Here is a 26,002-nt window from a genome sequence, read left to right on the forward strand (position 1 = left end):
ATACAGACATTTAAGCAACTGCTATAAATGAGTGATCAAATGACTATCAAAATCCCATTTCATGGCTCCTCCTCCAGCGCCAGCAGGATGCTCATAGAAGTTTAATATTGGCTTGCAAGTTGAAATCCGTTTTCAACATGTAAGAAGATTTTTGCTAAAATATACTGAAGAAATGATCAAAACAGATGCACAGAATAAATTTAAATTTATTTTATGTTTTGACTATGTATCAAAACAGTGCTGAGAAGACAGCGCAAAATTCTTCCCTCGAGTATCTGTCATCAGGCATGGTAGATTTTTTTTTCCACTGTGCTACAGTATCTTTGTGCAATAATTTTTTCAGTAATTTTGTAAAGTTCTTCAAGTTCAGTATCCACCACTACATGAGGAAGCTGTAGTACATGTTATCTTAAGGATTCAGTAAAGCACTGCTGCAAATTTAAATGGTGAATCTGAGTATCCGTAAGTCATGTAAATGGAAGAATCTTGTAATAAACTTCTACTGAGTTTAATTTTCAATTATAAAAAAAGTTATTTCACTTCTCACATTGAATAAAAATATCAGGATAAATGGTTATTTGGGCAGAAATAAACACAAGATGCAGATTTACAGTTCTCAAGGAAGACAATTTTAACATTTTTGTTCCTTATTCGTTTTGTAAACATTCTAATTGAAGTAATTCCCTTCCTCCCCACACCCCCCATGAGCATGCACTGCCACTTCACCTCTCCTGGGCTAACACTTGGAGACCTGCAGTATGTAAACACTGTCTTTCTTCCAGGATAGAGAGTAAGTTAAATCTTATTCCAATTAAGCTCCCTTGTACCAGACCCCTTTTACAATGACTACTGAAAAGGTGTAATTATTGGGACTACAGGGTCTGCTCAACACCACAAAAGCTACAGAATTACTACAAAATCATAATGATAGGACAGCAAATCTTTGTATTAAAACAAAATTACAAGCCAGATCCTTACCACAAGCAAAAGTCTGAAATGTATACCCAGGCAATACCCCTCTGACTTCACTGCTCAAGAGAGGACAGAATTTGGCCCCACTAACTTTAGGAAGAAGAAAAAAAAACAAAAAACAAAAAAACAAAAAGGGCTTTAAGATACTAAATACTAATTTTGAAAAGCACTTTTAAATTTATTTATGACCAATTCTATTAATTTGAAAGGAACATCCTGACACTGGGGTAAACCCATTTCTGGGAACCAGATATATATCCTCACTTCAATTCAGGTCACAACTCAAACCATGCAAACATAGCCCAGACCCACGCCAGCAAAGTATGGGAAGGCTCAGCTTTCTCTTTACATTCTGACATAATACACTTGAAAGACACCAGACAGGAGTAGAAGACAAAGGGAGGAGTATGACCACTGAAGTTTAACTTCCTCAATAGTCTGTGTTTGGAATGCTGTAAAGCAAGTAGGAGCAAGGTATTTTGATTTGGATATTTAGAGGTCCGGCAATAGTTTTCTTTAGAGAAAGTTTAAATCCGTTTGTTTCTCTCTTTTCTTGAGAAGCAAATGTTCTTCATTGGGGTACTGAATGGCTCAGATGCAACAGAAGAGTAATGTCATGACTTGCCAGTTAAAATTGACATCTGGGAATAATTCAAGACAAGGGTCAAAGCAACACATAAAATACCCCAATAATGTCGCCAGTAATGCCCCCAAAAGATATGTATCTTGTTAAACAGCCTTTATTACAAGGCATGAGAATTCTAAGGCATATTGTTCATCATGGCAGAACATCAAATTAAAATGTCAAGACAGAAATAAGCAGAACATGAAGAGTATGGTTGTGCTATCTGTAGCAGGAAGTTACTGTGCCACAGCACCTCATCTTTCATTCTCATTCCTATTCAAATATCTTAAGTTAGACTAAGATGCTTGAAATGGAAACCATTTCCCTATGTGTTTGTATGCTGAATGATACAACACTGTTGGATCCTAGCAGAATAGCCTCCAGAGGAACTCCACAGTACATAATAAAAAGGAACAAAATTAACACCATTGTAGGCTCTGCTTCCTTCTCCACATTACATTAGAAGATTCTATTTAAATTAGATCTCTGAGTATGTTTGGATACATTTCAACACTTTTTTTAAAAGAAAAAAAAAGTTTCAAAATTCAATGCTGGTAAGCTACTGAACAGCAATTAAAAAAGAGTGCCCTTTGGGCTGTCTGTAATTTCTCCTAGTTTTCAGTCTGATGTCCACAGTGCTACATGTTGGAAAGCACAAGAAATTTTGCATTAATTTGATCACTCACATAGGCAGTTATACTTTGAAAACAATGTTTTTCACAAGAATTACCAATGAAATAATGTTTTAGGACACAATTGAATTTGAAATAGGTAATGTTTTGAATAGATTTTTGAGTTTTATTGAAATCTTACATGAACAAGAAATTGGAAATACAATCACATCAAGGAACAAATTGCCACGGCTTTGACGTTTTAAGCCAAACAAATTTTGTAGGGCAGATTTTCAAAAAGGTGTGAAGTTATAACAATTTAAAAACACAGTTAACCTACTTCTAGGAATGCAAAACATACAATCATGTTATTTTCAATACAAGAAAACTTAATTTGTTGTAATTTCTTAAAACTACTAAGACAAAGCACTAGCTTTTACTTTTATGTACAGCATACTCCTATGTAGTTTATCCCAAATCCAAAAAAAAAAAGTAAACTGTCCAAAACCAGAGGTTCTGCAAAATCATGATTGAACAGTGTGCCATTCCTGCTTTTAAACTGCTAAAATGAAGCCTAAAATGATAAAAGCATTGAAACCCCATATGGAGTTCAGGAATTCTGCAAGCCCAGTAATGTCCAAGTGCGTTTATGAAAAAAGAAAACTAAGAGACTCGAGTATATACACAATAGAGTGATTCTTCAGCCCAATACAAATGGCAGCCAATCGCTACTGAAGGATGAAACATTAAGCCAATTTTGTTTTGAAGGATGTAGAGCTATAGCCAATTCTATGTTTCCAATATTCTCAATCCCTCCTCACTTGTCTACTTCCACTGTTGCCCATAAGTATCCTGATAAAATTCCTGGTTGTCATTATTGTAACCATAGTTACCGGCATAGTCACCACCTTGCTGGAGCGGCTGTTGAGCGATGGGTTGGGAGCCCCAGTTCTGCTGGTTGTTGGTCTGACGGCGCTTGGAATCAGGTTGGCTGTACCCATCTGCCTTTCTCTTGCCTCCTACGTTGCCCCCACGGTTGCCCCGGGCTCCGCGAGCACCGCGTCCTCTCTGCTGCTGTGCAGGACCCCCTCTCCCACCCCTGGCTCCTCTCGGCGGTCCCATGGGTGCCCCCCTCTGCGAATAACCAGCTCTACCTCTTGGTGGTGGTGCGCCCCGCCCCCTAGGTGGTGGAGGGGCACCTCTCCCACCCCTTCCTCCTCCTCCTCTTCCTCTTATAGCATAGCCATCATCATAGCCGTAATAGGGATCTTCATAGCCACCACGGTAGTCATGATAGTCATAACCATAATAATCATCGTAATAATCTTCATAGCCATAGTAATCTGGGGGATAACCATATCCACCTCTCCCTCCACGGCCTCTGCCTCTAATAGGAGGTGGCATGCGAGGTGGAGGGTAGTAATAATAGTCTTCATACCTATTAAGAAAAAGAAACATGCAGTTATTTATCTTCAAAGGTCTCCCAAAATAAAAGTATACATTTCCCCTTGTTGATCAACACATGGAGAAAAGTCATTCAGGTTCTTCTAAACTAGCTGAGGTTTCAGAGCAGAAGTGCATGCAGTGTGGCAGTAATGCAAGAAGGGACACTCACGCAGTGCTTCTGGAGGCCTGTCTGGCAGCCTGACGCTCTTTCCTTTTCTTATCCGGTGGTTTTGCTAACACTATTTCAATTTCTTCCCCTTCTATCTCTTTCCCATTCATTTCATTCATAGCCTGTACAGAAATTAGAAGAGAAACATCTAAAAATTTGTTTTGAATCAAAAAGCAACTAACTTACTGAACGAAACCAAGAGGCTGGGCTGCTCCAGACTGAACTATGCCAAGTGCTTCATTTCTGTGCTACTTAAACAGAATGTTACAGATTATTCTTTCAAATTCTACTTTATTCAAGAGTTACAGTGAAACAGCATTTTAAAAATTATTCTCTTCAAATCATAAGGTAAAAGAAGGGCATTAAAACATACTGTGCATTATGTAAAACAAAACAAAGGCATAACACCATCACATTTTATGTTCCTATACCCCTAAAAATGGTTCAGAAATTCACTGACAAAAGTTCTCACTACTCACACCAACTCCACTATACTTCTAAGCCAGGTAACAGCACACACACAAAAGAACGGCTATTTTTATATTTGGCCTTCCTAGCTAGCTGACTGTGCTACATGAGGGCCTCTAAGGAAATCAAGTATTTCTGAGGACACATACTTAAGGGGAAAAAAAAAAAAATACTGAAACCTGGTGATCTCATGAAGTGAGACAAGAATCCTCCAGAAAATAAATGTGTAATTTTTAATTGTCAAATGCAGGCACCAAGGGAACTTAATACACACAGAAAAGAAGATTAGGGCTACATCCCAGCTCTTCACCTGGAGTTATCTGCTTTGCATTTAACATTTCTGGGTATTAATATCTGCATTAAGACTACACATCTGTACAGCTACATACCTAAAATACATTAGAGATCATAGCAATTTATTTCAAAAAATGTATGAATACAAACAGACCCTGGAATCAATGAGCAATTCCATGCATTGACACCGTCATGGTTTCATTAAAAAAATAATGAACATGCCCATACACAAAAATACCTCACAAAATTCATAAACCAATTGAGTGGCCAAGCATCAGGCCCATCGGGCAGATGATGTAGCTTGTTTAAGAGATCCTCTGCTGTACTGCATTTCATAGATCTTTTCTCATCCCCTACAAGTTTCAGTTGCTCAAATTTAACACAGCATTTAGAAGTAAGGTCTACTGGAAAGGAACTGGAGACTGTTAAAGACATACTACAATAAAACAGGTGTTGCTGACTCACCCTTTCTGTCAAAAATCTCTCACCTTCTCTTGGACATGGTCTAAACCTATCCAAACTGACTTCAACTTCATTAAATATGAGTAACAAAAGCCAAAGTCAGGAGTATTCTAAACCCTCTTTCAGTGGGAAGGAAAATTATACGTGATTAAGTGGTTATAAAATCATTAATAAGCTTAAGTAAAGAGCCTTTGAACCGTCTTTGTAGCCACATACACGACACCCAATACACTTGCCAGGTGCTAAACACTTCCTCCCTACCTTCTTCCCCCATAAACTATGGCTTTTTAAAAAAATTTATACCATTTCTATAGAATTCAATCCACTGAAGTACAAACAGCAGATATTAAAGTCCCTCTTAACTGTTCTTACGTACAAAGGAAGACACCTCTGAAGCTTCCAAGAATGATCTGTAATGTTTAAGTCATTTCGAAGAAGCCTTCCAGAGAGAAAATTATTAGTATTAAGATTCTCACAAAAGGAAACGTATTAAATGGGCTCTACAAATTGTCTTATCTACGTATTTACTGTAAAAAAAAAAATCTCAGAACACCATTTGTGCAAAAACTACTCCCACCAATTTAGCTAGGAAAAAATAACCAACCTACCTTCACTGCTGCACCTCTGTCCTCAAAATGAACAAATGCGTAATCCTTCAGCTTCTTTACTCTTTCCAGCTTTCCAAATTCAGAGAAGGATTTCTCAAGAATTTCTTCTGTCACAGTAGTGGCCAAGTTTCTCACAAATAACACTTTCACCTGGTGAAAACACGAAAAAGGGAGCTGTAATCTTTACAAGCCAAACCTCGAAGGAAACTAATAAACTAGTAAGATGTTTCTTACTTCTCTGCATTAAGAAATTTTGGGTTTCCTTAAAAATTCTGCAGTTGTTTCGTTGTTTTTTTGTTTTTGTTTTTTTTTTTTTGTTTAAAAAAGAAAAAAAAAAAGGCCTTGTATTTACCTGTATGAAGTTTCTACAACTTCTTTCCTTCCACAGTTCCCTTTCATGACCAGAAGAATATCCAACTTTGATTTTCTGATTCTGGGATGCTACAAATCCCAGTAAAATTTTAGTAATAAACCTCAACAGCAGCATTTTTCCCAAAACACAGGGAAAAAGAGCGTGTCATTCCCTATGCTCAACTTTATCTCACTCCAGAAAATACAAGATACCCAACCTGGTAATCAGCAGAAGCAAAAAATGGACAGTCCAGCAGTATAACTCTACACCCTTAGTTCAAATGTGAACTGTAGGTTACAACAGCACATTCCTCATGTCTCACAACCTCAGCTCACCTGCAGTGCTCAGACCATGCCAACTCCTGTGAAAACGTCCCTTAACTGCTTTTTGTGCCTCAAACCTAGACTTGCTCAGCTGCAAAAAATCTTTGTCATTATGGCACAAAGAAATTCCTCCCAAAGCACAGAAGCATCCAAGTTTCTGGACTTACTTTTGCCATCACTTCTGGATCAGGTTCCTCTACTGGATCAGCCCATTCCACTGTCACAACATTTCCCCAGACTTTTACTTTCCCACTCATGAGGCGGCGACGAGCTTGCGCTGCTGACTTGTGATCCTCATATTCCAAGAAGCAGAAGCCTCGATTCTTCTTTTTATCATCAGGTTGATGATACAAGATTACATCCACCAAACCCTCTGAAAAACAGGTCTTTAGTATACCAAGCTTCAAAAGGAATTAAAAAAAAATAAATTAGAGTCTACTTTAAATACCTTGTTTTTTGTAATACACAGCCTTTGAATTTAACACCTGAAAGGGGGAGGGAGCACAAGAAAAGCAGAACACGAGATATCCATCAAATTTACCCAGAAACAGGACACCCATCAAGTTAAATTCTCCATAACAAACTTACCTCACAATCAGGCCCTGCAAAACACTCCACCATAAAAGGTATTTGATATATAAAATTTCTACCAGCAACAAATCTGGATTACAACTTGGAAACAGTTTCAATGACAGCTGAACGCACCTGTCAAATAACTAGACCTACAAACAGAAAGACTGAGGGGTATTTTGGGATCAGTGTGAAAAGCTCTTTAAGAAGGTCTTACCTGTAACTTTACTGAATTCTTCCAGTATATTTTCCTTAGTCTTGTTCTTTGGAATTGACCCAACAAATAACCTGTTGTTTGCCACAGAGATGCACACTCCAAGGTGCTTCCCAGGACGGATTTCATAGTTGTCACACTGAGAAAATAAAAACTCATTCATTTACTCATATTATTGTGGACAAAACAAAAAGATCCTCAAAATCATTTAAAAAAACCTGTTTTCTTAATGATCTACTACTAATTTTATACCTGCATACTGAATGAACTTTTTGCAAGAGAATTACTAGATCTGCAGTATTTGAGTCAGCATTCACTTGGAGGAACATTGTCAAGCTTAGGTTTTCCACAGAAACTTTAGAAGTTCTGCTGAATGGAAAGCTGCAAAGAAACCAAGGTACAACACCTAACAGAGACAAACTGCATGGAGTAAATTCATTCACCTACTGTTTGTCTCAGACTTCAAAGATCTTCGTAGACAACTGCTCTTCCTATGCTGAGACTTAATGTCAGCCAGAGCTTGAGGTCTTCCACTTCGTTTTGACAGCTTTTAAACACTGAGCATTATCTGCTATGAGATACTCTGAAGTCTAAATTAGTGTGTGACCTTGTTTCCCTCACCCCCACAGCAGGGATTTTTGGAAATGCTAGGACTCTGAATTTTACCATTAAAGTTTTACTTTAAAAATTTATGTAAGAATTCAAGATGGACATAGTATTTGTTTTAGACAGGATTTTCAAACAGAACTTAGGAGAATGGATGTTTGATCACTTGCCATCTTCTGAAAAATATCACTCAATTCTTTAAAAGCAAGTTTTCAGCCATTTTTACCCTAGCTGAGGCATAACCATACAGATGACAGAGCAATTAATTCAGTGACTTTCTTCATATTCAAGAAGAACTAGAACAATATTAAGGTACCACAGGCTATCAAACATCACTTTAAGGAAGACAAAAACATTTCAGAATTTTGCTTTACATATAACACTGAAACCCAGAAACAATCAATTGCAAAAAATATTTTCTGCATCTCATTCAGGAAACATCCAAGTAGATTCTAAAAAGGAAAAAACAGCCTAAACAGGGAGAAGCATTCCCTAATCCTGGAAGACTCCTAACTGCAACTATTTCTAACTACAGGAAAATATTTGAGGGAACAAACACTGGAACATCTAGAGACAATTACTCCTTCTGAAGCAAGAGAAACACTTCTTTAGTTTCTTAAATTTTCCTCTCAGGCAGAAGCTAGGCCAAAGGAACCAGGGCCCAGTCAGACTGCTGTCTATGATTTGAACTCCCTAGGGAATTGCTCTGTGTCCTCTGCCAAACCATCTAGATGCAGGTAAGTCAGGTTTCTGTGCAGTGAGTTGACTGAATGACTGCCAAAACAAAGAACTAAAGGCCACTGTGAACCATAAAGAGCACCAAGTCAGAGACCTCATCCACAGCAGCTAAACAAAGCATCTCTAATTAGTTCTTCAGAGTAGAAAGGATGATAAAGGATGATAAAACTTAAACACAGCAGATCTTAAAATATATTTTCCAGTTGTAATCACATTAGCTCTTACTATAACCACCTGTCTTCTAACAGACTGCAGTAGGCTGTAGCAGTCAATGCTCTACTTTGAGGACCACAGTTTGTATTTACTTAAATCAAATTAGGAGGTACATTTTAAGAAAGTAAAATTTTGAGTCTGTCAATAGATGTTTTAACACAACACTTCAACCACTTCATTATTTAAGAGATTAGCAACATGCTTGATGTTCACACTATTTTGTCCAGTCTGGAAATAAGTTACTCACCAGTTTGACTGCTTCCTGTGCTGCATCTTTACTACAAAAGGTAATGAAAGCGTAACCTCTGTTTTGACCAGAAAGAGGATCCATCATGAGGCGCAGATCCCAAATTGGACCAGCTTTCTCGAAGAGTGGTACCAATTCATCTTCATACAAGTCTCGAGGAATCTTACCAACAAAAACCTAAAAAAGGAAGAGAACACTTAAAGCTCTCTCAGAAAGTCAACCTTACTTTTAATACTTGAAAGTTCCTGGGAAAGGAAATACACTGCAGCATGAGCCATCACAGCAGAAACACCGCAGCTGTCACTGCAGTCAACATTACCCTGTGTCCTAAGAAGACTTCTAAACCTCCCACTACTAGTACTAGGATCTTATACATGGAAAACCTGGTTTTGTTACTCATACTGTTTTGTTACTTATACTGTTTTGTTACTTATATTTCCACCACTGAAGAGGCAAATGGTTCTTACCTGGTTATCATTTTGGCAATTAAAAACAAAGACTTTACAGATTATCTAGGTGGGTATCCTGCATGAAAGCAGGCCAAGCACTTACTTGCTCACGCAGTATTTTCAAATCAATCTGTAACTCAATCTTCACTAGAAAGCTACAGAGACAGAAAAAAAATCTGCAAAAATCCTTAAACTGCCCACTGCACAGTTGCCACTTTTAATATATACTGTAATCTTATTTCTAGTCTGTATTTGTTTCAGCTTCCACCAACCAAATGTTTTAATATTTGCCTGAGAAAATCTGGAGCCCTCATGGTTTTGCTCCTTAGAGTGATGACACAGTTTGGTAAAGTTTTGTTAAGGAGTTTAATCTCCTCAGCTGAGGTCTCCCTAGAATGCTTCCCCGCCACCCCTCCAAATTATGTGGGCATAATTCACATCTAAGTGTATTTGCTTTGAGCCTGTAAACTTACATTGAACTACAAGATCAAGACTAGACAAGGCAAGCATCAGGTAAACATCTTGCAAAGGTCAGAAGAAACCTCTGCAATTATTTTTTTTAAGATATGTTGATAAGCCTGAATAAAGTTGCTGAAATACCAAAGAATGTAAATATCAGTCTTGTTTCGTATTTTAGATCCAGAAAAAGAGCACTGTGGAAAAACTTTAGAAAAAGGCATTATCAGTTAAACAATACAAGATCTTGTCTAAGTAGGATGCAACTGCATCATTTCTGGGACTTTGTTGGAATCAAACCATTACACTTTTTCTAGTTTTGCTTCCTAAAGGACCTGTACAAAGTACTCCCATTTTTCTTCTTATTTCTGTTCTAGAAGACTAATTATTGAAAGTATTAACTCAGGAAAATTCAATGTCAAGATTCCTGAACAACTGTCCAGAGCACTACCAAGGGCTGCAATCCACTTCTGTGACAATGTGTCCTTCAGTTATTTCAACAACCCAGCCTCTTCTGGCACTGCAAGCTAACAGGAGCACACTGCAGCCTCGCAAGAGCTGCTTCAAAACTTCTCTCCTTTTCTTAGTGCTCTTCACATGCTTTGCAGCAAATTCCTCCTAAACGTCAAATTTAAGTGCTAATTAATATAGGTTGCATGACTGCTTTAGCTCTTCCAAACCTGCAATATTCATTAAAAAAAAACCTCACAGCAAGAGAAAAAGTACTTGGCACAGTCCAAAAAGCCTCTGAACCTCCACAGTTCTTCCAGCACAAAAGTGAGTCCATTTTTGTACTAAATCAGCTCCAGCTTTGCCTAGTTCAACTCCTGCTGAGCTTATTATACCATTGCTAAAGTTAATTTTTACAGTGTATTACTGTAATAATAATTCCCATTTAATATGTTATGGACAGAAGTAGTTTAAATTGCCCCAACATCTCCAGCAGCGTAACTCTCCAGATTGCCAGTCAGCCTCACAATCCTTCTCTGACTTCTTGTTACAAACTCTGACCACTCACTCAGAGGAGCCGATGCAATAATACCATCTTACCATTCACACAGCTCAAAGTAATTTTGCATTTTTTATAACAGAAGATTATGTTTACCATACACTTACCCAATAGGTTTCAGTTCTGAAAGGGACCTGTAGCAATTCCTCTATTTTGTAGTCTAAACTGTTACGCAGGATTCTAACCTTGCACATCATCTTTGCATATTATGGGCAAATAAGCTACTTACAGAATTTTTCAAGTTTTTATTTCACATCACTGAAAAACACTGAAACAAAGTCTCTCAAAACTGGAGAGTAGGGCTTTCTTTATCTGGAGACACCTCGAGGCTGAAACCAATCCAGCAATCAGTACAAGTTAAGCCAATTACTCTCTTCATACTGGCTACATGAGGCTGATTTTGAGAAGTGCTTTCCCCCTCACCCCTTTCCTATTATGACGGGTGGGTACTTTACAGTTACAAATGAAGCTTCTTGTTCCTCAAATCATGTCTTAAACAGTACTGTATTAATTTACACCAAAAGGTGAAGGATGGAATTTAAGCATCACAGCAGTTACCTTAAGTTTTGGTGCTAAGTCAGGACAGGCCACATGTATGTCAGATTTTTTTTTTGCTATCCTCTAAAGAAAGAAAATAATTAAAGTATCTAAAAAAGAATGATGTTTTCAGTTTTCCAGAGTTTAACAACTAAAAGGTCCTCACTCAACAGACTGAATATAAGAAGTGAAAAGTATGTATTCTAACGTGTCTAGCCAATACAGCTCAACCTCATTAGCTATTACCCATAAATGCAGACGTTACAATGTTGGATTTACCATCCAGCATTACTCAACTGAAACCATGAATGCCTGTCTTGTCTGCATGAAAGCTTCATCATCCCTGACTAGAAGTGGACTTAGGACTAATACTCCTTTTGTTCTTAATACACTTTAACTGCTCCTTGCTGTGACTAAATTTAATGAAATACATTTTCTTTCCCTGTCCTGTCCACACTTCATTACAAAAACTTCTGAAATTGCTATGTAGAAATTACTACTGTCTGTGCACCCTTCAACACTGCTGAACAACTGGCTTATTACGCAACACTAAGATAACTTGAAGTCATTTTGTGTTAAAAAAATGGAATTTAGGAATACAAAATATATTTTTTCAGCATAACTTGCATAAACACTTTAGTAAAATGATAAACTACAATTAGCATACAGCAAGTATCCCTAAGCAGAGCCTGATACGCCATGCAAATAATCAGTTATTATCTTTCAGTTTAAGAACCCATTCCAATTTTTTCCTCCAAGAAACTTATTTTTGTTCATGGAATATGAATACTCACTTTAGAAATCACCTGTACTGTGACACATCTAAGCATCTTCGTCATGGTATACATAAAAGCTCCAGTATCTCAAAGATGCAAAAATAATCTATAAATTTCAAAATGTTCAAGATTCTGACCATTCTCTTAAATCTAATCTGGTGGTTTACAGAAGCATCTCCACAAGAACTCCTGTATCAAACAGTCACAAGATTGTGACAGAGTATTCAAAGTGTTTAGAAAAAAATACAAAACAACCTACTAGGGACCAATAGCCTGCAGAACAGGTTAAGTGAAGAAATAAACAGCTCAAGCATTTTCATAACCAAACTGAAGTTTGCTCATAGCTTACTGGCAAGATGCATGGGTTCAGTCATGACCTTGAATCTCCTGATGTGCTTACTGACTAGACCTTGTCCTCTGAGGGGAAGAAAAGTATCTTTAAAAGCCTTCTGATCATCTTTAAGAACAGCTGCTGCAACAGGGAAGTAAGCAAAAGCAGTGTAAGAGATCTTTGAAACTGTAAACAAAACAGAGGCACTGTCCAAGCCCACTGAGGAAAAGTAGTTATCAACCTTTGCAGATGCAAATAATAAAGCCAGCATGAGGAGAGAAACGAACTCGAAAATTACTGCTTCCATTCTGGTCCAGTAAACACTCCCATAAACATTTCCAAGTGCTGGCATAATGTGATCTCAAATCAGCAAAATGCTTTACATTGGAGCAGCAAATCCTTAAATAAAAAGAATATTCAAGTTTAATATCAAGTCCTATCACAATTATTTTCTCCTCCAAGCTTCCTGACAGTTGTAACTACTGTCTTTGTAATAGAATCACATTCCAAAAAGGTCCAGCTGCTCTTGGCCCCATCTGAAAAAATAGTGGACAGCTTCACCCACATAATCCTTTCAACAAAATGTCCACTGTGACAATTTGTGAACATTTATCATGCTGAACAACCCCAAGATTATTTATTAATACTGTACAAAGTTCAAGTACATATTTAAGGAGATTTAAAGCTACAGGTAACATGGAATGTGTTCTATGTTTTAAGAAGATAAACCAGTTGGCATACAAATATTTACAGTAGAAGATGTACTACATCTTGGGAGAAAAAAAAATCTACCTAGTATGTATCTTCTTGAAATCATAAACAGTACTTGGGTATCCTTAAAATCCAGGTTTGCCATTAATGTCATCAGTGACAGCTCTGGCTTTGAAATATCTGAGCTGTCACAAGCTATGAGAGCTTCAGTATTGTAAGTTTCAAACACAAAAGCTTCACTGCCACAATCCAAAAGGAAACATCCTGAGTTTTTTACTCTTTCTATCCACAATATTAGAAAAGAGGCATTTACACTCTTATATAACCAGAACTATCAAGGACAAAAGAGAGAAATGGTTCTCAAAAACTTAAGAGGTAGAAAAAACAAACAAAAAATCTACCTCATTCTGGAGAAAAAAGTGCCACAATGATCTCCAGAGTTTAAACATGCTCTGCCTAGTCCACCAACATCATAAGATCATGTTTAAATTGTTGATTACTGTGCCTCAAGAGCTCAACAGCAAGAGCTGAAGACTGAATTTCACAGAATTTTAGAAACCATACATCAGTTTCAGCAAAGTTTTTGCATCTCAGCCAGTCAGACCAAGCAGCATGTCTAAAGCAGTAAACACTCTTAAGTCAACAGAACAACAGCAACCAATTAATTCAGTAGCTGTACGGTTTTTGTAACTAGCTGTTTGGGTTTTACTAAGCCTCTAATGTCGATTAACTGGAGAAACATTTATGTTCTATCTTAAGGGCGTTTCCACAAGTTACCTATTTTAGCAAGCTTCAGGAAACTTAGCAAAAAACCATACTCTTAATAGTATTAAAGCACAGGCAATGTTATGGCTTTCTTGAGACTTTCTAAAGAGCCTAGCCATCAGCATTAGGACAAAATACCTAAGATCAGTGAAGTCTTTTCAGTCATTAACAGAATATTTCAGTTGGAAGGGACCTACAATAATCATCCAGTCCAACTACCTGACCACTATAGGGCTGACTGAATGTTAAAGCATGCTATTAAGGGCATTGTCCAAACACCTCCTGAACATTGACAGGCTTGGGGCATCAACCACTTCTCTAGGAAGCCTGTTGCAGTGTAATAGAAATATTTCCTAGTAAATAAATATTTCCTCTGTAAAGGAGTATTTCCTAGTATCAATGAGGCATAGTGCAAATAACACTTATACCATCATGTAATCACCCTGGCAACACCACTCAGTTGGTAAACAACTTCTAAGCCACCTTCCTGAATGCAGAAATGCAAAAATTTACAAGAGGAAACAAGCTACATGGACTCTTTCAGTGTGGTAGTTTCACTATCAGTCCATGCAAGCATCAAGCATGTTCTCATATAGAGTGAAACAAAAGCAAATAAACAATTCCTTAATTATTACTCATCTCAGTCATCCTCTTCAAAACTCTATCTTTATATAGTAAGTCTTTTTCACTTTCAGCACTTAGCACAAAATAAACCTTGCTACTGTCCCTCAAATTCCACTTATGTTGTAAATACAGTAAGCACCTTTGAGTCTATACAGCTTGCATCTACATTGGTTACTTTTTAAGCAATGGACCATAAGCTTTGGACAATTTAACAACCTATTTTATGTTTTAAGAAGTTTCACATTGTTCTTCCCAGTATATTCCACCTGTTTTTCCCCCTTTAATATATCATCCTGTCTGTTGCAGAACACTGAGGAGTAAGAAAGACTCATTAACAAACACACAAACATAGAAGAATGGTTTCCTCTACACCACTTTAAACTTTCACTTGTAGTAGAGTTTATTTTCAAGTATTTCTTACTTAGCAGTTTGCACAAACACATATAACAACAGATTAGTCTGTATATACCAACCTCTGTTCCAATACCAGGCTGAACACCAGAATATACAGTATCTGGAGGAGGGCCTCCATATTTCCTCTGGCCTGTAGTTACATCCAAAGTGTAACCAGTCCTCTCCAGCAAAGCCTGAAAAAAAAAAAAATATATATATATAAAATCACCACAGTAGTTACAGTGAGGGAGGACAGTAGGTTAATATATAGAATAAAAGTGTCCTAAGATAGCATTTCCTTAACTACTCCTTGTCACATTTGGTAACAAGGTACATACGGACAAACTACAAATATATCTGTTATTTTGGTGCTATTAAAAAAAAACCACCACAAACAGCAACATTTGTTTTATACTACAATAACTGTAAATAACTCATTTTTCTTTTCCCTTATTTTCTATTTCATATGTAGTACCCCAAGAACTCCAGGACACGAGACAATTATTTTCGTCCACTCTGCACTTTGGTTTTTGCACAACAGAAGAGTTCCTTAATATAGCAAAACCTTGCTGAAACATCCAAACCGGAAGCGATTTTATGAGTGCATAAAAACTTTTAAAGACAATTCTTAAACGCATATCAATGTTTTTGCAGACTTTGCATAATATTAAGTTCATGCATTCTGGCAACTGTGTAATCAGGAAGATCTGCATTTCAAACAAGCACTCTCTTCAGAACCGCTTACCATGCACACACTTCTTTAAAGTCAAGTGTGAGCATACTTATCCAGGTAGTATCAATGACTTAAGCTCATTCAAAATTACTTCAGTCTGCACACAGGTGACATATCAGGTCATACATAATCATCAGTATTTTCTAGATGTTACCTTAATCTTTGCTTCATCTGGTCCCTTTGTTGATTCCTGTACTTTGCTGCCTTGTTTCTCTCTTTGCCTGTAGGTCTTCATAACTCCACATAAAAATGCACTTTTGTTCTGTAGATACAATTTACAAAATAATTCAATTGTGCATATGAAAAACCCTGAGAATCCACCGAATCTTACACTCCATGCCAAGAGGTCACTATATCAAGCCTATGCAATAGACAAAAATGTCAAAAGAATCCTTTAGAAAAATATAACAATTAATTGAACAAACACATCAGACTGAAAAAACTGTCAGATTTCAGGTAGTATTTTTACCTTATTTTCTCAACAGCCCTGATTATTATCTGAGAGCTTTTGCTTTGCACTCAAATACCTACACATTTAAGGCAATTTTTAAAAAGGCTTTTGATTTGGGTTTGAAACATTAGAATACAGAAACATCAATGAACGTCTAAGTTACAACTCTCCTGCCAATAGTGCCAGAACACCATTTATACTTATGTGCTCACACTCCTGGAGCTCTCACCTTACCTGTACATGCGACAGGTCACTTTCTTTAAACTGTTGTAATACAGAGAGGGCTCCTTCTTCATTAAATTCCCTAAGAGCATCAATTGCTCTTTCATCAAGATCGACATAAGCTACCAACCCTAAAAGTTAAAGATAAAGAAGTTACAGATTTCTATTGAATTTCACACAAACTAAGAACTATGCAGTTTGCTTTTAAAGTAAAAAAGTTACGTTCCATAGCAACAGAATTATACATTTAATATAACTACATATTCCTACACAAGCATATGAAAGAACATGAGTACAACAATGAAAAAAGTTAAATTAAAATGTATATACCTAATCACTAACTGACGTGCAAGATTATACCCCATGTGTAACAGTTTCCTAGCATTCAGGAATCCAATCTGCTGCAGAAAAGCAGTATTGCACACCAGGATTTGAAATGGTGAACTCTGGCTCACTTCTAATAATTTAGATTTTTGTTTGCCTTTCATTTTAAGTTCTCACTTCCTTCTCTTGAATGGCTGTTCTAGAGTAAGCTTGAAAATTACAGGTATCCTATTTTAAGTGAAAAAGGAACTACCTAACTGACAATCAAATATTTCTGAAGCTCTTCCCCACAAAATATTAGGAAGTAGAATGGTTTGTACACTCTTTTACTCCAACTTCAAAAAGAAAAAATCAGTGGACTTCCTAAATGTCTGAAGTACTTTTTTCTTTTTTACTCATTTTGTTGCTGTATGCAGTTCAAGAGCAGAACTCAAAAAGGTATTATTTCGAGCCCTGCTATGTACCCGAAACGGCTAATGTTAGTTTTACAGGTACAAACTCTCCCAAGAAACATTGGACCAGTTCTGAAGCACTTTTCCTGTTCAAGAACCTTTACAGGTTATTTCTTCCTTTTGTAATAATGCACTTGCATGAGCTGTGGAGAGTGAGTAGTCCAGACTAAGATTTGCACATTAAGTACAGAATGAAATTTAGAACAGATACCAAGAACTCCACACACTGTGCAACAGCTTGATCTCCAAAATACACAATTATTTAACTGCTACTTGATTTCAAAAATGCACAGTAGTGCCAAGCCCAAGGACTACATTTCAGAAGTGATCCTGCATATTGGAAGGCACCTGTATCTTCATATGAGACCTCAGCAGATTAAAAATCCCAAAGTTCAACCCCAAATTTAGCCTGGGTGTCAATAGCAGTTTGCTTCACTAACAAACCCCTGCACAATGTGAACATCTTCGGTGGCATTAAGCAAGTGTGAATAAATGTTTTCAAGTTACTCATGCAGTGGAATTATACTAGGTAGTCAGGTTCTGGGCTGAAAATCTTGAGAACTCCTCACAACACAACCTAACTGCAACACGTTAGAGCCCCACAAGTTCCTCTGCCCAGGTAGTTACACCTTCTCTCAAACCAAGTGCACATCACTGTGACCCACAGTTAGAAAGTGCATGTCTGAAGCCAATAAAAGCTGGTTTAAGGCTTGATGAAAGCTCACTGTGAATGACTTCCAAAAGAGGACATCCACATGAGCCAGACTATCATACTGAAGATTGGTAAGGTATTGTTTTTGAACTGCCTTCACTTAATCAGTGGAATTTTTACTTTTTTCAACAAAAACTGTCATCTTGCCACTAAGGCATTCAAGATCAGCACACAGAGCATGTCTACTGCTTCTTGTAAATCTGTTCACAGAACACTATAAAGAGGAAAAGGAAGCCTCTGTCTATAAGACAAAATAATAAGGGCATTACAAAAACAAAATAGAAAAACCTTTGTATATAAAGAAACCTCTCTAGAAGTTGCAGAGACCACTTGCTACCAGCAAGTTATTACTTGATTTGCTAGATAGCTTAGTCCTCAACTTTGGTGAAAAGCAGTTAGTGTCAAACTGAACATTTCAGTGTAATAACCAATGTGGATTAAACTGTCCACTCAGAACTAGAGAGAACAAAAAATCCACAGGCAGACTCAATTCAAATGTAGTCCCAGGCAAGCTAATTGCTTCCCTCACTATGTCACCTATCCAGCCTTTGATTGTTTAAGAACCACTGTGAGGAGTTGACAGTAGAAAAGTAAAAGCAAAATGATGATTTGGATTGAAGAAAAAAAAAATAATGTACAGTTTAGTATGCTCAAACATCCATCTTTATTTGACAGTGTCTAAGAAGCTAGTGCTCTGTGCCCTAAAGCAACTAAGGTATCACATAGAACACTAAGGATGTGTCAAGTAATTAGTCAATGTCAAACCCAATTTGCCTTTAGGGTAGTCAAAGTAGCAAAACATTCAGAGCTACACAGATCAAAAACAATTAACTTTTAAACCTTAATCTATAAAAATTTGAAAATGGTATGCCCTCACTTTCATAACCAATCAGAAACAAGAAATGCATATTATACCTGTCTGAAATATTTCATCAAGTCTCTCTGCCACCTTCTGTGGGAGGCCTGCCTCTATCAGTGTCTTGTAGTGTTCTGTGTGAGTTACACTGGAAGTATCCATTGGTTCTTCCTCTTCTTTTAACTGTACCGCATTACCATTCACCTGATTAGCCATTTTATTATGCTGCTGGAAAAAATTCAGGAGCTATATTACAATAAGCCAGAAATAACTAGTTTGTAGGACAATGCATGATTTATCTAAACTAATTTGTATACATGCTGCAAATGACCGGCATCAAAAGTTTTATTTAATACTTTCTGGATGCAGCTGATCTAATTTTCAAAAGAAAGTACAACCCTTTAATACTGTGGATAATGTACATGGAAGAATTTACATCTTTTTTTTTTTAATGTACTTCATGTACATAACAATGTCTAAACTTTTATCTGCTGATTGTAAGTTAACTGGTTACCATAGCAGCTGGAATGTATTGGGATATGACAATAACATCCTTCAACAAAGAATAAGAAGAGCTAGTGCTATTTTCATTTCCCATTCCCCTATTTTTAAAACAATTGTTAAAAATTTAGTGAACACACAACCCTGCAGGGTAGATTCAGGTATAAAAAGATCAATACTTGTTTGCTAATTTTCACTCTCTTGGCTTGTTGCCATGTCTTCCTTCAAACCCAACATGCTGCATAAGATCAGCCAAACACTTTCTCACAACACTGTCAGAACACAGCAAGGACAGAAAGAGAAACATTGCATTCTAATGCACATTGCCGTTTGAAGCTGCAACTGAACTGTTTGCGTGCTTTCCATTTTACTCAAACAGGAGCTCTACAAATCACAGCTACTTTTTGTGTAACATACAACTTCTAGGTTTAAAAGGAAGCCATGACTGCAGCATCTTCAGTTCTTACATTAATAAAAAGACTTGCTTCATAATTAACAAACTGATTCCAAACATGTGCACTGAAAGATGCACAACTATCTTCTCAGACAATTCAGGTGGGCTTTGCCCAATTCATTAAAAACAGTTTCGATTTCTCAATTAGCCAGCCAGCTGGTATTTAGTACTCTCCAATAAAAAGGCTGACAAGAGACAATACAACTACCCAGCAGAGAACATCAGGGTGATCAGCTGCTCAGTTCAAAAATGAAATGAGCCTCAGGCTTTAAAAGATAGGGAAGAAGCAGATGATCAGCAGTGAAATGGTAACAAGATAGGCATATGCAGCATGGTCAGAGAAATGGAATTAACTACTTGAATACAGGTATGTAGATGATTCGGGAACAAGTGTTTGTTATTTTTTAATGCTGAAGCCTCAAGCTCTTTACTATGCTGCAAAACAAGTCTTCAAACATAACCACACATCTAAGTTACTTGTGTACCCATCCCTTCTAGACTACAGCTCACAAGATATCCTATGAAGATTTGCAAGCTTGAGCAAGGGAAAAAAAAAAAAAACGTTTTTCTTCAGACAGAAAAGTTATGATTTTACTAAAGCTGTGTTCACTGGAAGGGCAAGTTTAGAGAAGTGTTAACACTACCTCACAGTGCTACTCTGCCAGGTGCCACTTCTTCATGCAACTAGTGAGAAAACAAAAGGAAATTTTCTGTAGCTACATAGCGCATATATATACACTCTGTTCTTGGCAAAAAGAAACTGCTTTCTCACCAATTCAGTTTACTTAAAAGCAACCATGACTATAGCCTAATTACAGGAGGAAAAAAAAAATGCTTCCTGAAGAGTACAATAATGCTTAGCTATCATTACAACTATTAAATGAACTCTCAAATGCTACCTGAACATGAAGTTTCTATACATTACAAAAATTAGGGAAAACAAAAATCATCTAGATGTCTGCTTGACAGTATCTGCAAGATCTCAAATTCAAAACCATGCAGGGCAAAGGAGGTTTAGTTAAACAGAAAATGTTCTGGGTGCAGTACCATTCCGAATCCCCCTTCCCTAAAAATGAATAGGATGACATACACAAAAAAGATACACAGAGGAGTTTTTAATTTTTTCACCCTTTAAGTGCCTTAAAGAAAAATTACTGATATATATACTGTCTTTTCTGTATGCAAAAAAAACCAAACACAACAAAACAACCTATGAAGAACTGCATGACTAAACCACTACATACAGGAAAGTTATTTGAAACAACAAGTACCTTCTAACCTAACCTGCAGTGGTTTATGGTGATGCTCCCAGACATCATTTTTTCCAAACACAGATTAACTCTCAAGTGTCACATACCCAGTTTAGCACTATTCTCAGTGTTGCCTATAACTGATCCAAAGGCTGACATCTATTCTGTGTCCAGAAAGAACCACCTCCTCTGCAGTTCAATCACCCAAACTTCTAACAGTGCCTATACCCATCTTCATCACCAGCCTACACCAGTGCGGGGAGTACTATCTAACACTTAAGTATTAGATTACTACACAGAATCACAGCTGAGCAAATGTGAGCTATTTCCTGTCACATAAATTTAAAAGACTTTCTTGAAGAAATTTACTCTGGAAAATTCTGAAGTGACATAGCTGTCAAAATATTCCAGCCCCAACACCATCCAGGAGAAATATATTTGTTTTCACAGTTATAGTAATAGATTCCCTGCTGGCTTTGCAAGCTCGGCCTGCAATTCAAGATCAGACTGACTTTTCTTCCTGAATGATCAACTAGCAAGATGACATCTCTTAGGATACTGCACCTGCACCCTGAGTTCAGCAGTGCTATGTGGGTGAAAGTCATAGCTAAAAAGGATCATTTAATTCTCCCCCTAGATATTACCTAGATGTGGCTATCAAGGAATTTATCCTTTAACTTAATTTCACCAGTAAGGAAAACACACAGTATTTTATTAAATTTTTTTTCTCCACTAAAAAAAAATGTGGATATTAAAGAAAAAAGAGGAGTGATATCTATGTCTGCATGTGCAGCGTGTCCATGTGACTCAGCTTGTGACAAGCCAGGCCACACAAAAGTGCACCCCCACACACTGGGTTTTTCATCTGCATTAAGTACCTCGGATATCTAGAGAAGAGGGAGACTAGTTGAATCTAAAGATTTTAAGTGTGGGTTATAAGGATTATGTATATTAGTATATGTGGACTATGTATTTGTTTTTAAAACATGCAGAAATGGATGAATTTAACACAGTGTACACAAAAATGTGCTTACCAAATGAGCTGCTGTAATAGATACCCTTTGAGGGCAACTGAACATAGGCAAGGAGAACTCCCACTGGTGCCTGAGACGTTACCTAGCTTCACCACCTCAGAGCTGTGTGTGAAGGGAAGGATTGTCTTGTTTCAAACTTAACACTGTTGTTGCCAACAATGTTCTTCTGAAGACAGTGAATACTTACTGATAAAAAACATCTTTTTAGCCATCCACTATCTTTCATCTAAAATTTCTACATCTCAAAGTAGTAATTTGACAAGTGACTAGTCCGTTTTTAAAGCTCTAAATCATACGACAAGTAGAAGATTAAAACTATAGGTGCTTCTGAATTACCCAGAAACAAGCCTCTTTTTATGTTTAATACCTCAAGTGGCTCAAACAGTTATTTTCCTAGAAAATTTTAAAAAAATCGGCACACACCTGAGACTGATAGTTTATGACATCTTGAAAAAACTCAAACTTCATCTCAGCCTCAACGAGACAACCACTGTATTTAAATAAATACATTCCCTGTATTTTATACCACGCATCTAACAGAGGTTGCCACCCACAGACTAAGTATAACTCCACCCAAGTAATTATAAATTCACAGGCTAGTTAACTCAAAACATGCTTAACAGAGCAGGAATGGCAATTTCTGGCAAAGGGAAAATATCTTAAACTACTATAACCAACTTCACAGTGATTATCTATTGATTGTTCACCCTTCTGCTATGTAACTTCTGATTTCATGTAGGAACTAAACCTGTTGCACTTGGTGCCCAGGAAGCATAACTAATTCATACATCAAAACTCTGCACCAAAGTCATTCAACTTGCTTATGTTACTATGCCTTCTATCCAATATGTTAGTTGTGTCAAGCATTTAACTTATACTGCATTCAATACAGCACTGAGGGGAAGTTTTGAGGGTGTTTTGCTTGTCTTGTGTTGGGGTTTTTTAATTAACCACAAGAAAACAAGTGGGTTTTGATTAAAAGATATGCCTATAAAGATATGTCTTAAACTTCAGGAAGGTTCTTGTCAAAACAGGAAGATAATCAGTTGAGTGAGAGGAAGATACAAACTCACATTAATAGAATGAACTGGGGGCTTATTAAAGCCTCACTTGCTCACAACCATTGCTGGCACATCCCTTTATTTTTTACATGAAAGCTGTAATAGCCATCTATTTTGTACCATAGCTTATTCAATCACAGAGGGACATTTTAATAGCTTAGTTATGATACACTGTTTATTAGCAAGATTACTTGTTTCAAAGTTATCTCATCCCGCAGAACTTTACACATTAGCCAAGTTTCTGCACAAGCATTTCAGTGGCAGACTCTTTACAAGAAAGTATAGTTAGCACCCTCCCTTCCAGCACAGAGTTCTCAACCTTTCCCACTCCATGGAGCCCCACGGAATGAAAAAACCTGAGAACTTCCATCATGATGCTAAGCAAGAGACTAGCACAGCTCATATACTTCAGCGTCTACACAAGTATCATTGGGACATTACCTTACCATAACAGGTTAGCAAGTGAACATACATGCCATTAAATTCTAGCACTGACTGCATCAGCAGCTACTACATTTTGCTAACCTGAATTATAAAGTCTTTAAATGCTCAGTTCTAACTGGAGTTGGCCATTCATTTCTCATCTGTTTGGTTGGGTTGTACAGAACAGTTGTGGTGCTCCAGTTCAAAGTAAGTTCAAAACATATGAGCTTTGTTCTTACAAATGTATCCTCAAAGATTTTTTCAGATCTTTGCCTAAGGAAGCTTTTTCTGACAAAAATAGTAAGTTGAGTATTAGCCGGAGGCTCAAATCTTACTCCAAGTGTTCATATCTAGACAGAAAAACTGAGAGTTAAGGATGTTAAGTGCTCATGGGAAATAAGTTTCTAGGATGCAAAATTATGAGGCACACTCTGCCAGTTTGCAAACACCACAGTTCACATTAAAAAAAAAATTACACTGCAAGATGCAGAATTCTGGATGAATTACCTTTAAGTTTAGAAGACACGTAAAAAATTATGTTATGAAAGTGCAATCTCAGAAAAAATAAAAGCCCAGCCTCATTAGCAGTAAGATCCTTCGCAGCAAACACATCACTGCTGGCGGGACACTTTAGTGCAGTACACAAGAAAAGGGGAATCCAAACAATTTATTCAAAAAGAGTAATCCAGCAGAGCTTAAGTACATAATAAACCATGTTCAAAAACTCATAGGTAAAAAGGCCGCTAAGACCTAGTAACCATAGCCTCACTTGAAAAATAACAGTAATAATTATGTATTTAAGCAAAACCTGAAGATTTTGTAAAGGCCTGTGGTAAAAGATCACTTAAGGAAAACAATGTTTCAGAAACAAAATTCTGGAGAATTCCTCCATCGGAGCGTCTGACAAGCGTTACTCTCTCAACTGAAGTATTAAGCGGGAACCCGCGATCTGAGAGCAGGTGCAGAGCACTTTTCCCTCCCTGTAGCGGAACATACGCTACCCACGATTTCAGAGCGCTGCAGCAGCGATGCGTTCTCTGCCAGAAGCTTTGCTCAGCCCCCCGCAGCAGCGCAGAGCGGGAAGCAGCCGCGGCCACTGCCAGGGCCAGGGAACTGCACAAGTGCTTCAGCTCCGCAGCGCCAGCGGGGACCGAGAAGGAACCCGACTCCAAGCGCAGCGGCCGCACCGCCGCTGCCCCGCGAGAAAAGCGCGTCCCGGCTCCCCGCCACATGCAAACCTCATCCGCACAGCCGGACTGAAGAAGGCACCTCGGCCCGCGGCCGCGCTGCCCTCCCCATGCAAGGCTCGGGCCGGGCCGCCCTCCCCCCGCCAGGCCGCAGGGCCCGCCCCCGGGCCGCTCCCCGGCGCCAGCTCCCGCGCGCGGCCCGCCCGCCCGCCCAACCGCGGCCTACGGGCCAGACCGGCCGCGGCGAGCCCCAACCGACACCCCTGCCCCGCTCTCCGACGCGGTGCCAGCGCCCCAGGCCCGCCTCCGCCAGCGCCGGGCCTACCCGGAGCCCGCGGCGATCCGCCCCGCCGTGGGGCCTACGCAGGAGCCCTCGCACCCGGCCGCGAAGCCCCCCCTCGGCGCGAGGCGGCCCCTCGGCGCCCCAAGCCCCCCCGAGGACTCACCGGAGCGGGGCCTGCGCGGCGCAGCTCGGGCCCAAGCAGCGACGGCAAATGGCGCGCGCACCTCCTTCTCCTCATGGACGGCGGCGCGACCCCGGCAACACGCGGGGTTTCCCGGAACTGTTTCCAGGGACCGCTGCTTCACCCACTCAGGAACTGGCGCTCCTGACGAGCAGCCCGCGGCGCCAATGAGACATGGGGGGCGGGACATGCCGGCCGTGCCGGGGACCAATGAGAGAGCGGCGCTGCAGCCAATGGCGCTGCGCCCTGGGCCCGGCGCGCCGGTAGGGCCGGGCGGGGCGATTTAAAGGGGCAGCGCCGCGCGGCCTCGGAACAAAGGAGCGCGGGGAGCCCCCCCGCCCCCCCCACCCGCCATTCCTTCCCCCCGCGGTGCGGCCTCCGGGCGCTGTGCGGGCCCAGAGCCCGGCCCGGGGCCCTGCCCGGCGGGCGGGTGGAGCAGCGGGCGGGCCCGGCCCAGCTTCTCCCGGGCGCTGCTCCCGCGGCCGCTCCCGCCCATTGTGCCTCCCGGGGCCGCGGGCCGTGCCGGGGCCGGTCCCGGGCGCAGCAGCAGCACGGGCTGCTCTCCAGACACCGTGGGGGGATCTCGAGGGGCTTTTCCAACCCGAGTATCTCTGATTCTCTGAGGGACCTGCTGCCTGGGGCTGCTGCTCTGTCATTAGCCTGTGATTAAACGTGACTTGCCTGTTTACCTGATTTGCTTGGTCGGGCTCTGAATGAGCGCAGACTTGATGCAATAAATACGCGAGTCTGGGGAGAGCGGGCTGCTCGGCAGGGGCAGCGGGGCTGTGCTCGCCTCCTCGCGGGGAATAAACGTGAGTGGAGCCCAGAGCGCGTGTCTGTGTGTGCCCTCACGTGAGCTCGTGTGAACGGTCCCTCCTTAGCCTGGAAAAGAAATAACAGCAGTAGCTC

At 39.3% G+C, this 26,002-nt stretch overlaps 1 protein-coding gene across 5 annotated transcripts; it reads right to left on the reverse strand.

Annotated features, from left to right (window-relative positions):
• Window positions 1-2,372: 2,372 nt before the first annotated feature.
• Window positions 2,373-25,182, reverse strand: HNRNPR (heterogeneous nuclear ribonucleoprotein R). 5 transcript variants are annotated; one of them, XM_051637720.1, is made up of 11 exons: window positions 25,076-25,182; window positions 18,779-18,944; window positions 16,388-16,506; window positions 15,857-15,964; window positions 15,050-15,163; window positions 8,919-9,095; window positions 7,118-7,253; window positions 6,498-6,703; window positions 5,656-5,805; window positions 3,824-3,945; window positions 2,373-3,646 (listed from the first exon to the last, which is right to left on the reverse strand). In XM_051637720.1, the coding sequence occupies exons 1-11, from the start codon at window positions 25,148-25,150 to the stop codon at window positions 3,034-3,036; spliced, it is 1,986 nt and encodes a 661-aa protein (XP_051493680.1). In that variant the 5' UTR covers window positions 25,151-25,182; the 3' UTR covers window positions 2,373-3,033. The 5 variants fall into 5 exon arrangements, with proteins under 5 accessions (XP_051493680.1, XP_051493679.1, XP_051493678.1 ...); XM_051637719.1 differs by having other exon boundaries at window positions 18,779-18,947; XM_051637718.1 differs by having other exon boundaries at window positions 18,779-18,965.
• Between the last annotated feature and the right edge of the window lie 820 nt (window positions 25,183-26,002).

This window comes from Apus apus, chromosome 21, assembly GCF_020740795.1.
Source record: "Apus apus isolate bApuApu2 chromosome 21, bApuApu2.pri.cur, whole genome shotgun sequence".
In the NCBI taxonomy this organism is placed as follows: domain Eukaryota; kingdom Metazoa; phylum Chordata; class Aves; order Apodiformes; family Apodidae; genus Apus; species Apus apus.

What these genes read in the sequence shown, in the direction of transcription:
- HNRNPR (XM_051637718.1), bottom strand. Translation starts at nt 25,150, where the DNA reads ATGAGGAGAAGGAGGTGCGCGCGCCATTTGCCGTCGCTGCTTGGGCCC. An exon ending in CAGATGAAGCAAAGATTAAG is followed by an intron (nt 15,164 to 15,856) that starts GTAACATCTAGA and finishes TTTTTTTTTCAG; the next exon opens with GCTTTGCTGGAGAGGACTGG. An exon ending in CACAGGAAGCAGTCAAACTG is followed by an intron (nt 7,254 to 8,918) that starts GTGAGTAACTTA and finishes TTATTTTCTCAG; the next exon opens with TGTGACAACTATGAAATCCG.